Source organism: Poecile atricapillus, chromosome 10, assembly GCF_030490865.1.
Source record: "Poecile atricapillus isolate bPoeAtr1 chromosome 10, bPoeAtr1.hap1, whole genome shotgun sequence".
Lineage (NCBI taxonomy): Eukaryota > Metazoa > Chordata > Aves > Passeriformes > Paridae > Poecile > Poecile atricapillus.
The window spans coordinates 12505853-12522501 of record NC_081258.1 but is presented as its reverse complement, the minus strand read 5'-3'; the positions used below and the strand labels follow the sequence as shown (position 1 = coordinate 12522501).

At 38.6% G+C, this 16649-nt stretch overlaps 1 protein-coding gene across 2 annotated transcripts in view; it reads right to left on the bottom strand.

Moving 5' to 3' along the window:
* Positions 1–16649, bottom strand: part of SLC6A2 (solute carrier family 6 member 2) — a 55412-nt gene that overhangs the window by 16916 nt on the left and 21847 nt on the right. For both annotated transcript variants that reach the window (XM_058846126.1, XM_058846127.1), the window contains 4 exons: positions 15648–15779; positions 11654–11891; positions 4003–4141; positions 3141–3275 (listed from right to left, as the gene is read on the bottom strand). In XM_058846126.1, the coding sequence (XP_058702109.1) occupies positions 3141–3275; positions 4003–4141; positions 11654–11891; positions 15648–15779 (644 nt within the window). The remainder of the gene's footprint in view (positions 1–3140; positions 3276–4002; positions 4142–11653; positions 11892–15647; positions 15780–16649) is intronic.

The window sequence follows — 16649 nt, the reverse complement described above, 5'->3', positions numbered from 1 at the left end:
TGTTGTTACACAGAGATTTTTAAACGGGCATCTTCAACAGAAGTAGTCAAGTCAGTGGTGTGAATAATACTCAACATTTCTCAAAATGAGATCTGCAATGTTTGATTAAATCTGCCAAGAACTCTGAAAGAAATGTAAAAAGCACTGGATTTCATCATTCATCCATCTCTAAAAAATCAGATCTAATGTATCTATTCAGCAGTGACTTTCTAACAGATCTAAGGAGCTTATGAGCTCCAATTGCATTGGGATTTTAGTGCTACACTTTTATATTTGGCCTAGTGGAAAGGAAGAGAGTGCCTTATCCCATGCTGACATGATATGTGAAAGCACTTAGGCTGGTGATCTTTTCTCAACATAGATGATAGATGCTTTCAACTGCTGCCTGCTGGACACTGTGAACCACTTATGGTGCTCTGTGTTTGTAGAAAAACTTAATTTTATGAACTGTGGAGAGCTGATTACTTGAATGATAACATGAAGAGCAGTCCATAGAGTTTTTATTGCTAGCCAGTGGATGGGAGGATACAATTTTCTCAAACTGTAGTCCATACAGGGTTTTAAGGCATCATGGATTTCTCTCAATGAATAACAAAACAATCCTGTAATCTTAATTCCTTACTTATTCATTTTATATACCAGTTACTTCTTAATACTGTATTTATACTACATACACTTAATATTACAATAGTCAATATTGTATTTATAATACTGTACTATAATTGTCTGAATATTTTCACACAAAGGTTCAGATCATATAGGACTCTACTCTCTGAAAAGCATTTATGTGGATAAGAATGCAGAAGAAGGGATGCAGTCTCCTATGTTTGTTCTTGTTTTTTGTAAAATTCAGATAACTTTGTTGTTAACAAAATTCCTGAAAATTTTTAACATCGATTTTGTCAAACTCTAACCATATCTGCATACTGCCCCCATAAGACACTTGTCTTTAGTGCTTCTGTGTCTCTTTTGTATCCTGCTAGTGCAGCTGTACTCAGCCTTTCTCACTGTTCAAGCACCCTTAAGCAGGTGCTTAAGTCCTGTTGACTCAAGAAAGAGATTAGCTCTTGCTGCCTCCCAAAGGATTTAAGCACATGCTGAAGTATCTGTTGAGTAAGAGTCTTGGCTCATAGTAGCTGATTAGGAAACAAATGGTGAAGATCAAGGTGAAGGGAAAGCAGAGCAGAAACCAGAAATTCCTTTACAATTAAGATTAAATGCAAAACATTCTGTTTGTTCTAAGCAAGCAGGATGTAAGGCAGCAGGGCTTCTTCTGCAGTTCATGCTCACGTTTCTCATTTTCACGGCTTCTGATAGATGTGCAATCTAATGTATGTTATGATTGGATATTGTTTTTATATGTATTAAAAATAAACAAATAGGAACATTTTACAGTAGGCAGTCATCAGTCTTTCCAGACTTCTTCAGTGTTTATGCTGTTACAACTTTTGTGTATATTGAGTGCAGTGCAGTTTGTGGCTCCACAAAATGGGGCACACCTTGTCAGGGTGCTCTGGGGGCTTTTAGGAGAGCATTGATAGAGCCCTCTGAGTCATTAATGTTTGTGACTTAGGATGCTTCTTTGTTAGATTCTTCATTTGGGAGAAATTTAAAAAAATCATATATCACATCCAGGGATGCATTGACATAGAAATAAAGCAGGATTCTATTCTTTGGAGCCTGAGGACAAAGATTAAACACACAAGGCTATTGCAGCAGCAGGGATGCCAGTCTCCGAGAGGGGAAGGGCTGACCTGACAAAGCAGTTAGTGGCACTTCTCAGCATAAGTGATCTTTAGTCTTTTATTGTCCTAGTGTAACTTTTTGTTGTTGTCTGAAAAAATTTGCCTTAGAAGCAAATAACTTTAGGGTGGTCTAAATAGCAGCTGCAGAAATATTAAGCCAAGAAAGAGCAGCACACAGAATGTCCTTCCAGAAGAAGAAGGCAGATACGATTATGGAGGCCTGGTACAGCTCCATAGACATCTGGTTGAAATTGTGGTGTTTATTTCCAAACAGCACTTAAAATGTATAAGAAAAATATAAGCACCTGCTTTGTTCATCTTTGCATCTTTGTATTTATGTGTATGCATAAATGTGAGTCACTGGGATGGCTACTGCCTTGTGACAAAGGTGAATGAAAATCCCACATTTGAAGTTTGATTGGATTATTCCAAAATAGACATGGGGTCTGGGTCTGTTTTCAAATTTAGCAGTAAAAAAGCCACTTGGATGTATTTTTTAGCGAAGAATATAAAAAAACATGTCTGTATTGTAACACTTGAGGTCTTTTTTAATAATTCAGGAAAAATCAAGATAGGATTCATAGGAAAGGTACAGTGCAATTATGGACAGACTGCAGACATTTCTGAAAGTAGCAATTTTTCAAGATGATGCATTTCCTTCTAGAAAGATGATGTCTTTTTTCAGATTTATAACCATTTGAATGTTCTTGTGACCCATCCATAGAGATACTACTGTACAATAAATGGTTTATGTTATTTTTAGGACAGTAGAGGGGTAAAATATCTCTGAAGTCTTTGTTCTTTGTAGGTTTGAAATGCTGCTAATTTCATGTATTAGTGACTGTATGTGTAGATTTTGCTTTACAATGTATGAAGTAAGTCTTAGATCCAAGTTACTCCACAAATTGGTTTGAATATGCTCAATGATACAGTGAAATGTATATTACTTTCAGTAGTAAGATAAGAGCATCATACTTTTGAAAATCTTATTTGTATGAAGGACCATGGTTTGATTAGGTGAGTTTGTCCTGACTTTTTGTGTTTAGCAAGGTTTGTATGGGCCAGTATTTTTTTCTTTTCTAGGTTAATATTTAAGCTAGCGATTCAGAAAGCAGGATTTTCTTCTTGAGGGAATTCTTAGCCTTTTGAGAACTAAGTTTTTGCCTGACTCCAATTTCCTGTATAAAGGATATTGCAGTTTACTGGGTGCACAGTCAGAGCATGGACTTTTTTAGGGGTCTGCCACACCTGTAAGTGCCTCCACACAGTGTTTTGTGATCTGAAGATCTGTGATGCAGAGCATGGCTATTTAATTTCAGAAGTAATATTTTCAGTTTCAAAAACAAGGGCAACAGGCTTAATAATTAGGGAATGAGAACAGAAGAGTACACTTACTGTGGCTTCTTTTAATCTTCTGAAATCTATATGCAGGTATGCATTTATTCCATTGTATGCACCAGGCAGGGTTATTCCATGTATTAATAAGACAAATAATACGACATAAGGCAAAGTGGCTGTTATCCAAACAACCTGCAGACAACAGAGATCCCAAAGGTTAATCAGCTGTTACAGAAGATTTAAGAATATATAATAAGTACAGCTGGCATTTTCTTGCTTTAGTCCATTCAGTTCAATGGAGAAGCTCTTTTTAGGACACAAGGGAAAATGTTACTTGTCACGAGTCTTTTAATATATAACTTTACAGATACCAGTAGGAGACAGTTTTGACAAACAGAAGACAGTGTCAGGGTGTGTTAGACTGCTGATTACTCCTCATCTCTATGTTGTTTACTAAAAAGAGCAGTCATTGCCTGATGTTAAATGATACTTTCATGAAAATGTACAAAAAGCTCTCAAATGTATCCAGCTCCAGAATTTCTGTTGAGGTATTTTCTAAGGGATTTCAAATAGTGATTTTCAATGACTTTCATCAAAAATTTCTCTTGATATGGCATTTTGTGTAATAAAACCAAAGCCTCTTATATGGTTGAAATGTAGTACGTTTGGCTAAGAAGAAGAAGATGCACATTTAAGACAATTTTGAGTATTTAAAAATATTTTCTGGATGAAACCACCAACGTTAAATTAAAAATAATACATTAATAAATTTTTCAGTTAGAATATCACACAAGAAATGTGATAGTTTGGTCCTTGAGGATGCCTCAAAATAAGTGATTTATTTTCTTGCTTTCTGCAATTATGAGACTTAAAGTAGACAAAGAATGTAGTCAAGATAGAAGGACAATATTAGCTCTACCTTTCCTGAAGTCTTCACGCCTTTCCACAGACTAAAGAAAAGAATGATTACCACCACCAAGAGGCAGAGGGAAAGTTGCCAGCGAGGCAAGCCAAGGTCATGGATTCCGCGGCTTTCGTGCAGGTGCAGAACTCCTCGCCTACACACCAGATATACAGAAACAAAGTCACTGGGGGGAAAAGGCTTTTGCACTTCTCATGCTGTGGGCAGCAGGAATGGGTGCTCCATCACAGCAGTAGAAGCTCTACTGGCATCACTGGCAGTCAGTGAAGGTGTTTTGTGAAGGCTCTATTCTCTGCCAACTCCTTCAAATTAAGTCCAAAACATGTCTTAAGCATGTCTTAAGTTTCTGAAAGCAATTCTTCCTTCATAAGTAGAGAGATGTTTGTCCGATTCTGCTAACAAAACCAACTCTCAGAATTCAAATGAGTCAAAAAGAAAGGATAAACTATTGGAAGTAAGATGACTAGATTTAGTGTTTTGCTTGCAGACTATTGAAAAAAGAATGAAAGTAGATGAGAAATACATGCAAAAATGAGAAGAGTGTTATGGGGGAAAGACTGAGAATAAACATTAACAGATGGAGCTGACAAAAGAACAGACATCTATTTTATTATGCTGGACTAAATGCAAGAGAGTCAAATAAATTGTTTAAGCTTTCTGATATTCTAGTCAGTGCTATAGAAATATTTAATTAAAACAGCACCAAGAATCAAACTACATGCACTAAAAATCAGGGATTTGTGCAAAGGACCTTGGTTTATGCTAAGACTGCATTTCATGTAAGGGAGTGTAAATTACATTTGCAATGACTTTGGGATTGTACATCTGGGTTCCAAGAGCCTGTCCACCTATCTGCAGGAGGGGCAGGAATGTGAAGGTCTCTCAATTTGAAGCTCCATTCAGACATTCTAGTTCCTCTCAAGTGAAATTTCTTCTTTCTCTCCTTCCCTGTGCTCTCTGCTGGGAAGATTCTCTTAATCACCCAAGAACTCTGGCTCCAGTTCCTGTCTTCCACACCGCATTCAGCTAAAGGGAAATAGTTCCCCTCCACTGAAATCTGCAAACAGCAATTTGTTTGATAGTTTAGTTTTGACTCTAAGACTCAAAGACTCTGTTTAGTCTTTGTGCAGCACTTGGGTCCCCTTTAACTTGGCATCAGACCCTGAACAGCCAACAGGCAGCTCAGCTGCTTGGTACTCACACATAAACCCTACTGAAAACAAATTACTGAGGAGGCAGTGGGGCAGCTGCTCAGTGGGACCCAGTAAATGAAGGACCCAGTCCCAGTTTTAATAACAGGAAATGTTGGAATCAATAAATCCTTCTCTGTGTCTTGGTTTTCCCATCTGTAAAATACAGATTATTATAAATGTGTGCTTTGTCTCTACTCTGAGCAATTCAGAACATATTTGTTAAAGAAGTAGTGAATATTTGCATATAAATAGGGAATCAAACCAGGAAAAAAGAAATGCCAAAGGTGACCTGAAAATTACTTTGTATCATTTTCACTCCAATGCATTTAAGCTATAGCCAGAAAACAGGATTTAAGAGTTTTAGGTATAGAATTCAATGGGATGTTATTGTCAGACTGTTACTTTCTAGGGAGATTTATGTATTATTCATCTCTGGACCAATTTATGTGATTGTCTTTTAGAAATTTAGAAAATTTTGCATAAATAAATCAAGTTTAAGGTCTTGGAGTAGGCCTCATTTTTTCAATCCAAAATCAATCATAATTTTCATTTTTGGTCCAAATATGTTTACACAGCTCTATAGGCTCATTCTTTCTCTTTTTATTAGAGGCAAAAGTTACTTGCCTAAATTTGATGTGCTCAATAGAAGGGTGTCATTTATCTAAATTTTAGATGTGTTGCATCAGATTGATTCAGAATTCAAAAATGTCATCACTTGTCAGTAAATTAGTATGTTAACTAACAAATTTATTTGTTAGTTAACATATTAAGTACTTCTAGGAACATCTAAGTACTTATAAAAGTTAGCGCTCATATTTATGAGATCAAACCCAAATGGCTTGCATAAACTAAGAATCAGCAAAATGGATAAGGTATAAATAGACATAGTCCTGGTGTCCCAAGCTATATTCCCTATTCTGGTAGTTAGATTATGTTTTTATGATTTAAAACTTAATGCAAATTATAGATTGAAGATGCTAAAAGAACTGTCAGTGTATACAATGTGCAATCTATAGAAATTAAATTGCATACTCAATTTAGAAGGCACTTTGAAGCATGATAATTGTGCTCAATTAGAAAGCCCTTCTACATGCATCTTCTGTGTCAGATATTTGGACAACCACGGTTCAGTCATCGTTGCTGCCAGGTTCCTTCAGAGCATGAAATGTGGTTTTCCTTTACTTGTGGAAGGTTAGCCTATCTGCACCAAGGTGACGTGGCTAGAGCTCTTTTTGCAGATTTTGCCAAGCTCCAGGTATTTTCATTTCACAAATAGCACTACTTATATTCAGCTTATGTTAAGCTGTAGTTTTCATGGCAGTTTGTGTCCACACAGCAGCATGAGGCAGAGCTTGTGGTACAAAGCCTGTAGACCTGAGGTGGTTCCATGCAGGCTGGACACCAGGGTGTCCTCAGGGTAACTCTGGGCTGGGAGCAGTGCAGGGAGAGCAGAGTGGCTCCACATGAAGGGCCACAGGGGTAGCCTGGCTCAGGCCTAGCTCTGCCATATGCAGGGCTGCTGTCTGAGCTGCTTGGGTGCCTCTGGATGCTCTGTAAAGAGCTCTGAGTAGGCACAGCTGCAATGCTGAAGGATCTCCTGGCTCTGGGACAGAGTTATTCTTACAGCCCAGAGCTCAGGAGAGCAGCTGAGCCATCTGAGGTGCAGTGCTTGTGCCCTGCGTGCCTCACCCCACCCTGGATGCTGGGCACAATCCAGGGGGATGCCAGGGGGATGCAGCAGCATCTGGGTTTCTCTCTAGATATTTCAGCTCCCTCTTGTGTTGGAGAATGGAGCTGTGTAATGGACTGCAAAATAGATTTTGGGAATTGCAAAATTTACCATTGGCACCCTGGATGGCATATAATAAGTTATGTGTACTTCATCACAGAATATTGAAATCTCCCATGCCTGAGAGCATTATCCAAACACTTCTTGAACTCTGTCAGGCTTGAGGTTATGACCAGCTCTTTGGGGAGCCAGTGGCCAGCTACCCTCTGGGTGAACCTTTTCCTGATATTCAACATAAACCTCCCCTGACAGAACTTCAGGCCACTCCCTCAGGTCCTGTCACTGGTCACCAAAAAGAAGAGATCAGTCCCTGCCCCTCCTCTTCCCCTCAGGAGGAAGTCGTAGCTGCAATGAGGTCTCCTCTTTTCCAGGCTGAGCAGAGCAAGTGACCTCAGCTGTTCCTCATACAGCTTCCCCTCAAGGCCCTTCACCATCTTCATAGCCTTCCTTTAGATGCTGTATAACATCTTAATACCTTTCTTATATTGTGGTGCCCAAAACTGCCCCCAGCAGTCGAGGTGAGGCTGCCCCAGTGCAGAGAAGAGCAGGACAATCCCCTTCCATGCCCACCCTGATGGTGTGGTGTCCCCAGGACCCTGGTGTCCCTCCTGGCTGCCAAAGCCCTGCTGACCCATGCTCAGCTTGCCATCACCCAGGACCCCCAGGTCCCTTTCCACAGCACTGCTTCCACAGCATCCCATTCCCTGTCTGTCTCTACAGCCAGGGTTGCCCCTTTGCAGGTGAAATTTCTTTTTGAATCATGATAATATGGAGAATATTTATCTCAATGCACTGAAAGCTTTATTCTCCCACTAACTTAGGAATTCTGACCTCCTTTAAAACTGTGCCCCACTTCATGACTCTCCAATAATTTACTGTTTCAGAAGAGCTGAATGGAAAGACTGGATGTGATTAGCTGAACATGGGGCTCTCATTAGTTCTTGTTGCCTGATTCAGGTTTTATAAGCATTTATAGGCAGAATTGCTTATGCTGACTTTTGAAGTGGTTTCTCTTTTGGGAGAAATTGCTTCACAACTGTTTGTACTGTGAAATTGTTTCATATCTTTGGGGTCCACAGCACTGATCACTCCATTTGCTGTGATACTGAACTATGTGGACCCTTTGCCTGGGCTGGCATTTCCAGTGAAGTCTTGTACCCTAAAGCACAAACCTATTGCTCTATAAAAGTAACCTTTGCTATATAGGGTGAAGGGTTTTTTTCCAGAATGTTTTTGCTTCACACACTTCTCATAAATTTCATAAACATGATGTTCATAAATATGACAAATGTTGACTGCAGTGACTGAATCTTGGTTTTATTCCTTGTTCTGAGGTAGGCTTTTGCAATTTCTCACAGCTGGGCAGACTTGTGAATTCTGTGAATTTCCTTTACTGAATCTGGCATGAAAATTTCCCTGTAAAATTTCTCATGCAGAAAGAATGGATTACAGCCCTGAGAAAAAGTACTGTCAGAGGGAAATAACTGTAGCCCAATGTTTGTTGACATTTTCATGTTTTTTCTTAAAAATTGCCAAGATTTGTTTCTACAACAGATTGTGATTTTTTGCAGGCACAGTACCTTGTGAGAAGAATAGTGCTTTTGTTCCTCCAAACTGGTATTTTTTCAATTGTCAGCATAAATGAAAGCAAGATGGTAACAGACTTTTCCCAGACACAAGAATGGAGAGAACAAATATAAAGTATGCCCGTGTTCAGATAAAGTATTTAAATAGGGGAAATATAGAGTAGATAGGGGAACTTTATTTGATGTGATGTACTTCTGTTCTTCCAAAAAAAAAAAGCTTTATATTGAATTATTTTAACATGTGTGGAAAGGATAGAAGGTTCTTTTCATTTTCTGTGTTTAATTCCAAACCATTGAAGAGGGAAGGAATTAAAGTAATGTGTGTCCCTAAAGAAATGTGGAGTTGACATTTTATTCCTAACTGGATTTCTTTTATGTCTGGCTATTACTTAGCAGAAAGGCACCAGTTGTTATTAGATTTTAGCTTGGTTTGCCAAGTTTACAGTGTACAAATACTTTACAGTTGATTTTAAGCATCTCTAATGAACCATCATAGAGGTCCTGTTCCTTCCTGTTATAAGAATCTGTCCCCATGACATCAGTGGCGCCTCAGCCTCAATTAGGCCTCTACAACTGAAACCAGACAATAAAATGACACTCTCTAGAAGGCCTCAGTGTAGGAGCACCTCAACCTTAAGTTCTGTGCAGCTCTTGAGGCTTGAAATCAAAAGCCAAATGTATTCTTCAGGGTTCTCCTGTCACTGCCTTGGTCTGGAATTTGCAACTTGTAATGATTTCTTCCAAGTCTGAGGTTTAGCGGTTTCTCTCTGCTTTTCCTCCTGGCCAGATGCTGGACAGCTGATAGATTTGGCCTAGATTGCAAGTTTTTCTTTTTCTCACTCAATATAAGTAGTGACAACCAGCATATTTCTGCTGAATTTGAGGTACCTTGTAGTATTTGATGAACTGTCACATCACAGTTCTCCCACTTCCTCCTACAGTTTATTCCTGCACTGCTGGAGATAGAGGCAGTCAGCTCTTGGCAGCTACAGGGCTTTAGAAAATAATCAACTCTATATTCATAGTCAGGCCAGCTTAGTGTGAAGGAATTATGTCCCAAAAAGAAGTGTCTGTGTCTTTTCAGAGTAATCATACCAGCTGTCTGCTTGAGACCTGTCTTGGACGTACCTCTTTTCAGTCACTCTCCAGCTGCAACATAAATGTTTGGTGTTTCTGGTCTCCCTGTTTCTCCCTCAGCCTGCCCACCAGGGGCCAAAAGTTTGTGTGTGGGTGTTCTGATGTAAACACACAACCTAAAGAACCAAGTTTAAGCTGTATCACTTACCATTTCCTTTTGTGACTCTGGCACAAAGTATGAAACTTTATAATCAAAAGATTCAACTCTTCTTGTTGCAAGAAAACCTTGAGCATGAATTAGGTTATTTGATATAGGAAACAAACTGTTTTCTGATTTCATTTATTAGGTTGGATCTGAATACACTAAGACTGTACAAGTTTGGGTTGACACCTGAGCTGTACAGCTGGACCAGATGAGCTCATCCAAATACTGGATAAATGAATTTAATGCCCCTTGTGGTTCCCTGTTTTTACAGCTGGGAAAACAGATGTTATAGAGTGTTTTAGTTTGGTGGTTACCCTTCTCATTTTTGCAATGTAGTCTAGCCACTAATAAGTACAGGGCCTAGTGACCTAATTACAGCCCCAAAGTTCAGGGATCAAAGCATAATGAAATGTCAAATTCCCTTTTCATTCTTACCTTCTGAACACGGCACCTTGAATCCACTTCATGATGAGAAAAGAATCATAATATTTCAAGTTACAGATAATCATTAATTGAGCTGTTCCCCAGATTAGTGTAACCAAATCAAAATGTCATTAATTGATTCTACCACAACCTCACCCACTACAAAGTCAAAATCTTTACCCAAGCATGATGTGATAGCAGAAGTTGCACAGAACCATTTTAAATAATAAAAAGACAAAGCAAGAATTTAGAGATTGCATTTTACTTTACTAAGACTTAAGTTTTTTCTTGTAAGAGCAGTAGATTTCACAGCTGTCATTATTTGCCATTTTAGTGAGCTCCTTTGAACTCAAGCCCCCATCTTGTTTTCAAAGCACTGAGTTTCGTTTACCCAAACCCCTGCCAGCAGTTTGTGTATCACTACTGATCTTTCACTGTGCTGTCTTCAGAGAAGAAACAGCGGCTACAAATGTTAAAGAGCTATAAACAGAGACCCCAAGATCCCTACTGGTTATTTATGGTAACAGTTTTTTTCCCTTTGTTTCTACAGGGTTGGACTAACTGCTTAGCAGGTGTGTGCCCTGATATCCTTCTCTTCTCAACACAGAAATATTAATTAATTCATTATTCAGATTAATTCAACAGCTGACTCAATAGCATGATTCTCATCCCCTTTCTTTCTCCTAATCAAATCCTATTTTCCCCTCTAAGTCCATAATGAAAATATTTATACAGAGATTGGTATCTTTGTTTTATAGTTCAGTTGTTAATTTATGTACCTTTCGGGATTTTATTCCAGCTGTTTGATTTGAGTGTGCCTTTGCCTGTCTCAGCCAGTGTTGTAGAACACTCTTTTGCTTAGGCATTGGTAAAAACCTGGCCTTCTATAACCAGGGTCTTTCCCCTGCTCAGTGTTTCATCTCACTTCATTGAACTGCTGAAGCAGTGGAACAGAGTTCTGCTGTTGCTCTGAAATATTTTGTGAGTAGAGAAACATTCCAAATCTGTGAACAAATGGTTATTTTAAAGCCTTAAACTCAGCTCAGTTTGACATGCTGTCACCTCTGTCAGAATGTTGGTGTGTTTCCTTGCCCTAGCAAAGCTGGTGCAAGCAAAAGTGGCACACAGAGAAGATTTGTGTCCTGTCCAATTCCATTTTGCTCAGTAGAAAGCACTGCATTAGTACAGGAGAAACCAAAGATCACAGAGGCAAAAGTCTTAGTCACCTAGGAATAGAGACCAACATGACAGCTCCATTTTAACCTTAGTCTTCTGATGCTCATTCTAGAGGCTAGATACAAACTATTTTACCTTCAAGGGAAACTCCCTTAGACATAGAATTTTGAATAAATAGCAAAGTCAGGTCAACACTTACTCATAAAATTCAGCTGCAGGAGTGAGCTTGTACTTCGAGTATTTAGTACCATTGCCAAGCACTGATGCATTGAAGAGTTTGGGATCTGTACAGTTTGGGCTGTTCCAGCTGTTGTGGCAGTTTGTCCAGGGGAGCTCAAATGTGAATGATGAAAATAGATAATACAGAGACCAAGCTATGATAACGTTGTAGTAGAAACCCACGTAAAGAGCTATGAGTATCACTGCATAGCCTACACCTAAAGACAAAGGAAAATTAGATTATACATTGCACTTGACATGCAAGAGTATACACAAACACTGGAGTTAAATTCAACTATACATGATTGCAAATTCATTTTAGGTCTTTACACCAATAAAAAGGAATTTTTTAAGTTTTCATACACATATGCGGACACAATGTTCCTGACCTCTAAACAAAAAATTACAGAAATGGTTCTGGAAAATGACTGGCTTTTATCAAATCCAGTTGTTTGTCAGAAAAAGAAATTAGGCGGTGCAATGTCAAAATTTGTCCTTGTACAACTCCATTGCTGATTTGCTTCCAATGCAGAAGATTACAAGCCCATGTTAGGAGTGAAACTCACTTCATCTTCATGACGTCAGGGACCTTGGCAACTTCTCTTGGAAAAGTAAAGCTCGACACTTAAATGAAGTTTCCCTATGCCTCACATTCCCACCCTGAGCTAGTTTGGAACAGAAACTGATCCTTCTCCTGTTTCTTTCCCATTACTACTCTCTAGAGTGGCTATCATCAGCATGTGACTGGCTCCAAATCATGCATGAAACAGTCTGTGCTCAGTGTTCCATTGAGGTCTCCAGGTGGGTTTCGGGCATGCCAGTAAAATGTGGTGAATATCAGGTTGGGGCTAAACTGTGTATGACATTCAACCCTTTTTACTATCTCTCCAGGATTACAGAATTCAGAATGTAAGCATTCTCTTTTGACTTTGAATGTTTGCTTTGTATTTTTCCATATCATGAAGTGTGGCTGGAGGGTCTTTTTAGCAAGAGTGCCCCAGAAAGTGCACTCATGAAAAGCGCACTCATTTCTCCTCATGAAAATGGACATCTTCCAACAGTTTGGGAGGAAGCTTTGATACTAATGTTGGAGCCCAATAAAAGTTGGTTGATAGAATTGTTCAGGAATCTTTCTTTGCCTTGACTTCAATCATTCTTTCTTTACTGTGTGCAGCTTTGTTCTCTGAATCCTCCCTCAAAGTTGTATGTACTGCATATTAAAGGTAGGGACTACAGTGGTTTTATGAATGTCATCACTGTCACAATGGGTACTATTGCAACCCAGTGCTAACCTTTACTTCTAGTTTTATTCAGTTTAATTTTTTGCATTGGAGGCCTAGCAGTTGGAGATTATTAGGTTTTCTTATTTCTTTATAAAGAAAGGAAGTGGCAAACACTGTGAGCATTAATCCTGGTTTAAAATTTGCGTAAGGAACAGAAGCTGACCCTGGAGGAGTTGGTGGGTCAAAGACTGCTGCATGTACCAAAGTTACTCTTTGCTCTGCAGGAGGCTTTTAATCCATAAACCAGTTTGCTCATCCCTAACAATGGGGAAATAATTGTGAAAGTAAAGAACATTATTTTCAAATCCTTGGTGCTTAAATGAACCTAGCACTTGAACACTCAAACTCCAGTGATACACCACGATCAATGGAAAGGAGAGGAGGGAGGAATCCCCCAAAAGAATAATTCCTAAGTATTCAAGGTGAATGCTAGAACACTAAGTATGGATAATATATGAAATACTATAATTAGATTATTGTCGTTTAAAAAAGTGTTCCTAAAATTCCTTCAATCCAGGAGGACAATGAGAGATGTTTAATATCAAGATTAAACAATACTGGATCAAATGTGTTTTAAATACGTCTTCTCTGTGATCCTAAGTATGTTCAGGAATTTGCTCTTACGTTTCTAGATTTTCTTAAAAGTATTGCTGCACCACCCACAGTCTAAAATAGACCCTGAAAAAAATGCAGAGATGAAAACAGACTATGTTACAAAGGTTACAGGGTATATTTGTAATTGCATATGTTGTGATAGCATCTCATTAAAAGTAGAGTGCTTGGAGTTCACAGCAATAATATTCATAGCTAAAATTAGAACTATAGTGCTGTTCATTTGGAGAAGCTGTTATAAATTTGTGTAGACTGTGTACTTTTCCTTTGAGTGAGAGATTTGAGTTGTCCCAGAAACAACTCCAAAGCATTAGCAGTAAAATGTGTTTGCATGTTATCTGAGGTTTTAGTCAAAACTTTAAAAGTACTGAGTTTATACCAAGGTGCAAATATGTCTCCATGCTTATTACTTTCTGAGAATCAAATAACTTATGCTATTCTATATTCTTGTAATAAGAAACCTTAAAAATCAACAGTAATGTATGTTTAGTCCACCTTGAAAATGTCAGCTTAAAAACACAGCTGGAATGTCAACAAGAATATACATGAAATAAATTCTGTTTTCCTTTCTCATAATCTTTTCAATCCTGAAGTCAACACAGAATACCTCTGAGCACAGTGGTATTTGGCTCAAATGCTTTGAGATCCTGAAGGTCTAATTTTTGCATTTAGGTTTTCAAAATCCTCATTGTCATCCAAAGGTATATAAATAATACCAACAGGAATTTTTATTGAGCAAGGGTACTCAGGTTCCTGGGTGCTGGGATGAATTTTATCTCCCATGATGGGGTTATAGAAAGGCTAGGTAAATCTATATGAATTAACTTTAAAATTTCGAGGCATATTATTTTATTAGCTCACTTACTTATTTTTTGTTGTATTGCTTATTTTGTGAGTTTTGGGTTTGACTGGTAAGAAAAACTCCCTTCACATTCCTTATTGTGTGGCACTAGACTGCTTGAAGAGGAAAGCTGTATTTTGAGAAAGAAGACTAACATTTACTCAGTGTAACCTATATCCAAGCAGCGGATCCATCAAGTTTGGATTGCTATTGTTAAGCTCCTCAGCTTTTGCCAGTCCCAAGATGAACATGATCTGAATTTTAAGGTTCTAAGGTCAGCTGAGCTTTCCTGGTTTAATTTCAGATATCTCTGTGTTGAAAAGGCTTTTGCATAAGATTTTAGATACAGTCTGGTATACACACAAAGCAACATACATTTTTTGCTGGCAAGCAATGCTGTAAAAACTTCTTGAGGTACCTTAACAAATACTTGCTTAATGTACAGTACACATTTGGCTTCTTTCACACATGGATCATTTCCTGATCAAAGCCAAACACCCTGAAGCACCTAACCCATTTTTTCATTGCAGAGTGGTGCAGTGCACAAACAACACTCCAGCCTTTTATTCAGTGATGCTAGAGAGTTAATCCTAGTGGAAAACACTCAATAGTAATAATGTTCAGATTTTAATAAGTGTTTTTCATTGCTAAATCTGAAGGATGCTTTACAAAGACTATCAGAATCATTGCTCCCACTTCACAGGCAGGAAAATTGAGGTGCAGAGATACCACAGAAAACACTCCTGTGATGCTACAAGTCTACTGGCCAAACCTACAGTCCTCACAACTCCATTTTAGTGTTGTAGGCACTGTGTTGGTTTCTGCAGAGAAAGCTCCATGCCCTGAATGGGGTAATGGTTACCTTAGTCAATGGGGAAGACAGGGCTGAACTAACAGGGATGGGATTTGGTATTTCCAAGGTCTGGATTGGCAAACCCCTCCCTCCACCTCGAGATAGCCAGTTCCTCCCACTCCCCAGCACACAGGGGAAAGGGAGGGCAGGGCTGAAATGCTCTTGCTCATTGTCCTCTGCTACAGTCAGCCAGCAAACACCCTGAAGATGATTTCTGTGGCTTTTCCCATGTTGTGCTTCACCTTTGATAACATAAAGACTTCTGACTTCAAGGGTTGGGGAAAAGTCACCAAATGCCACGTTGTCTCTGAGAGATCTTTACATTGTTTGGGATCACATGTGTGGCACCCTCAGGTGCTGTTCAAGGGTGCAGAGGAACACTTACCTTTGAAAACTGGACAGATTTTCCACACAGTGGCAGCTCCTTCTCGGTTATATTGTCCCAGTGCTAATTCCATATAGAACAGGGGCATTCCAGCAATGATTAAGAAGAGGATGTAGGGAATAAGAAAAGCACCTGAAAAGACAGTAAAGAGACATTGTAGTCTTTGTATTGGATGCATTTTTCTGTCTCTGTTGCTTACTTTTACCAGCTAAAGACTGGTAAAAAAAACAGTTTTGGTAAATAGAAAGGAAGTACTAGGAGGGAAGAACCCATGTATTCTCATCCCTTTTCTGTATTTTTTAAAGCCCCCAGAGACAGAATCCCTGAAAAATGGAAAAATCTTGGTGTGGCAGCTACTATAGCATAATGAGTATTGTCAGCTGAAATACAAAAGGATCACCTAATGTAGAAGCTACCTGAAAATTTCTTAGCTATTTTATATGATTCAAGTTGCAGAAAGATTACCCCAGTGCATGGCTACATATGATAATATGAAGCAATTATAACTGGTGTCATGTTTAATAACTGTGGGCTCTGACAGTTCTCTGCTTTGTGGTACATGCAAAGGATAGCTTTTATTATATAGTGCAGCTTGCTTGGTCAAGAAGAGTTCAATTAATATTAAACTTGCCTGTATTAAAAACATTATTGGATTGCTTTAATAACTAGAGAGCTGACAGAGTAATTACATACACTGAATAACTGACTAATGTCCTTAGGAGTTACCTATGAAAAAGAAAGTAGATTGTGAATATCATGGCTCAATTTCTCAGCAAAAGGAAAAACAACAGTAGCTTGACTATTTCTCCTAATATCAAGTAGTACAAACTTTTGCAAACCTTTAAAATCTCTTGTGCTGGTTTAGTAATTTGAAAACTTCTTTTGTAAAAGGAATTAAGTTTGTATTACCCCTAAATTTATGCACTTACAGGAGATAAAAAAGCTGAAAGCATGACTGTAGCTTTTTGAAACATGCCAGTAAGCAGAATGAATTACATGTTT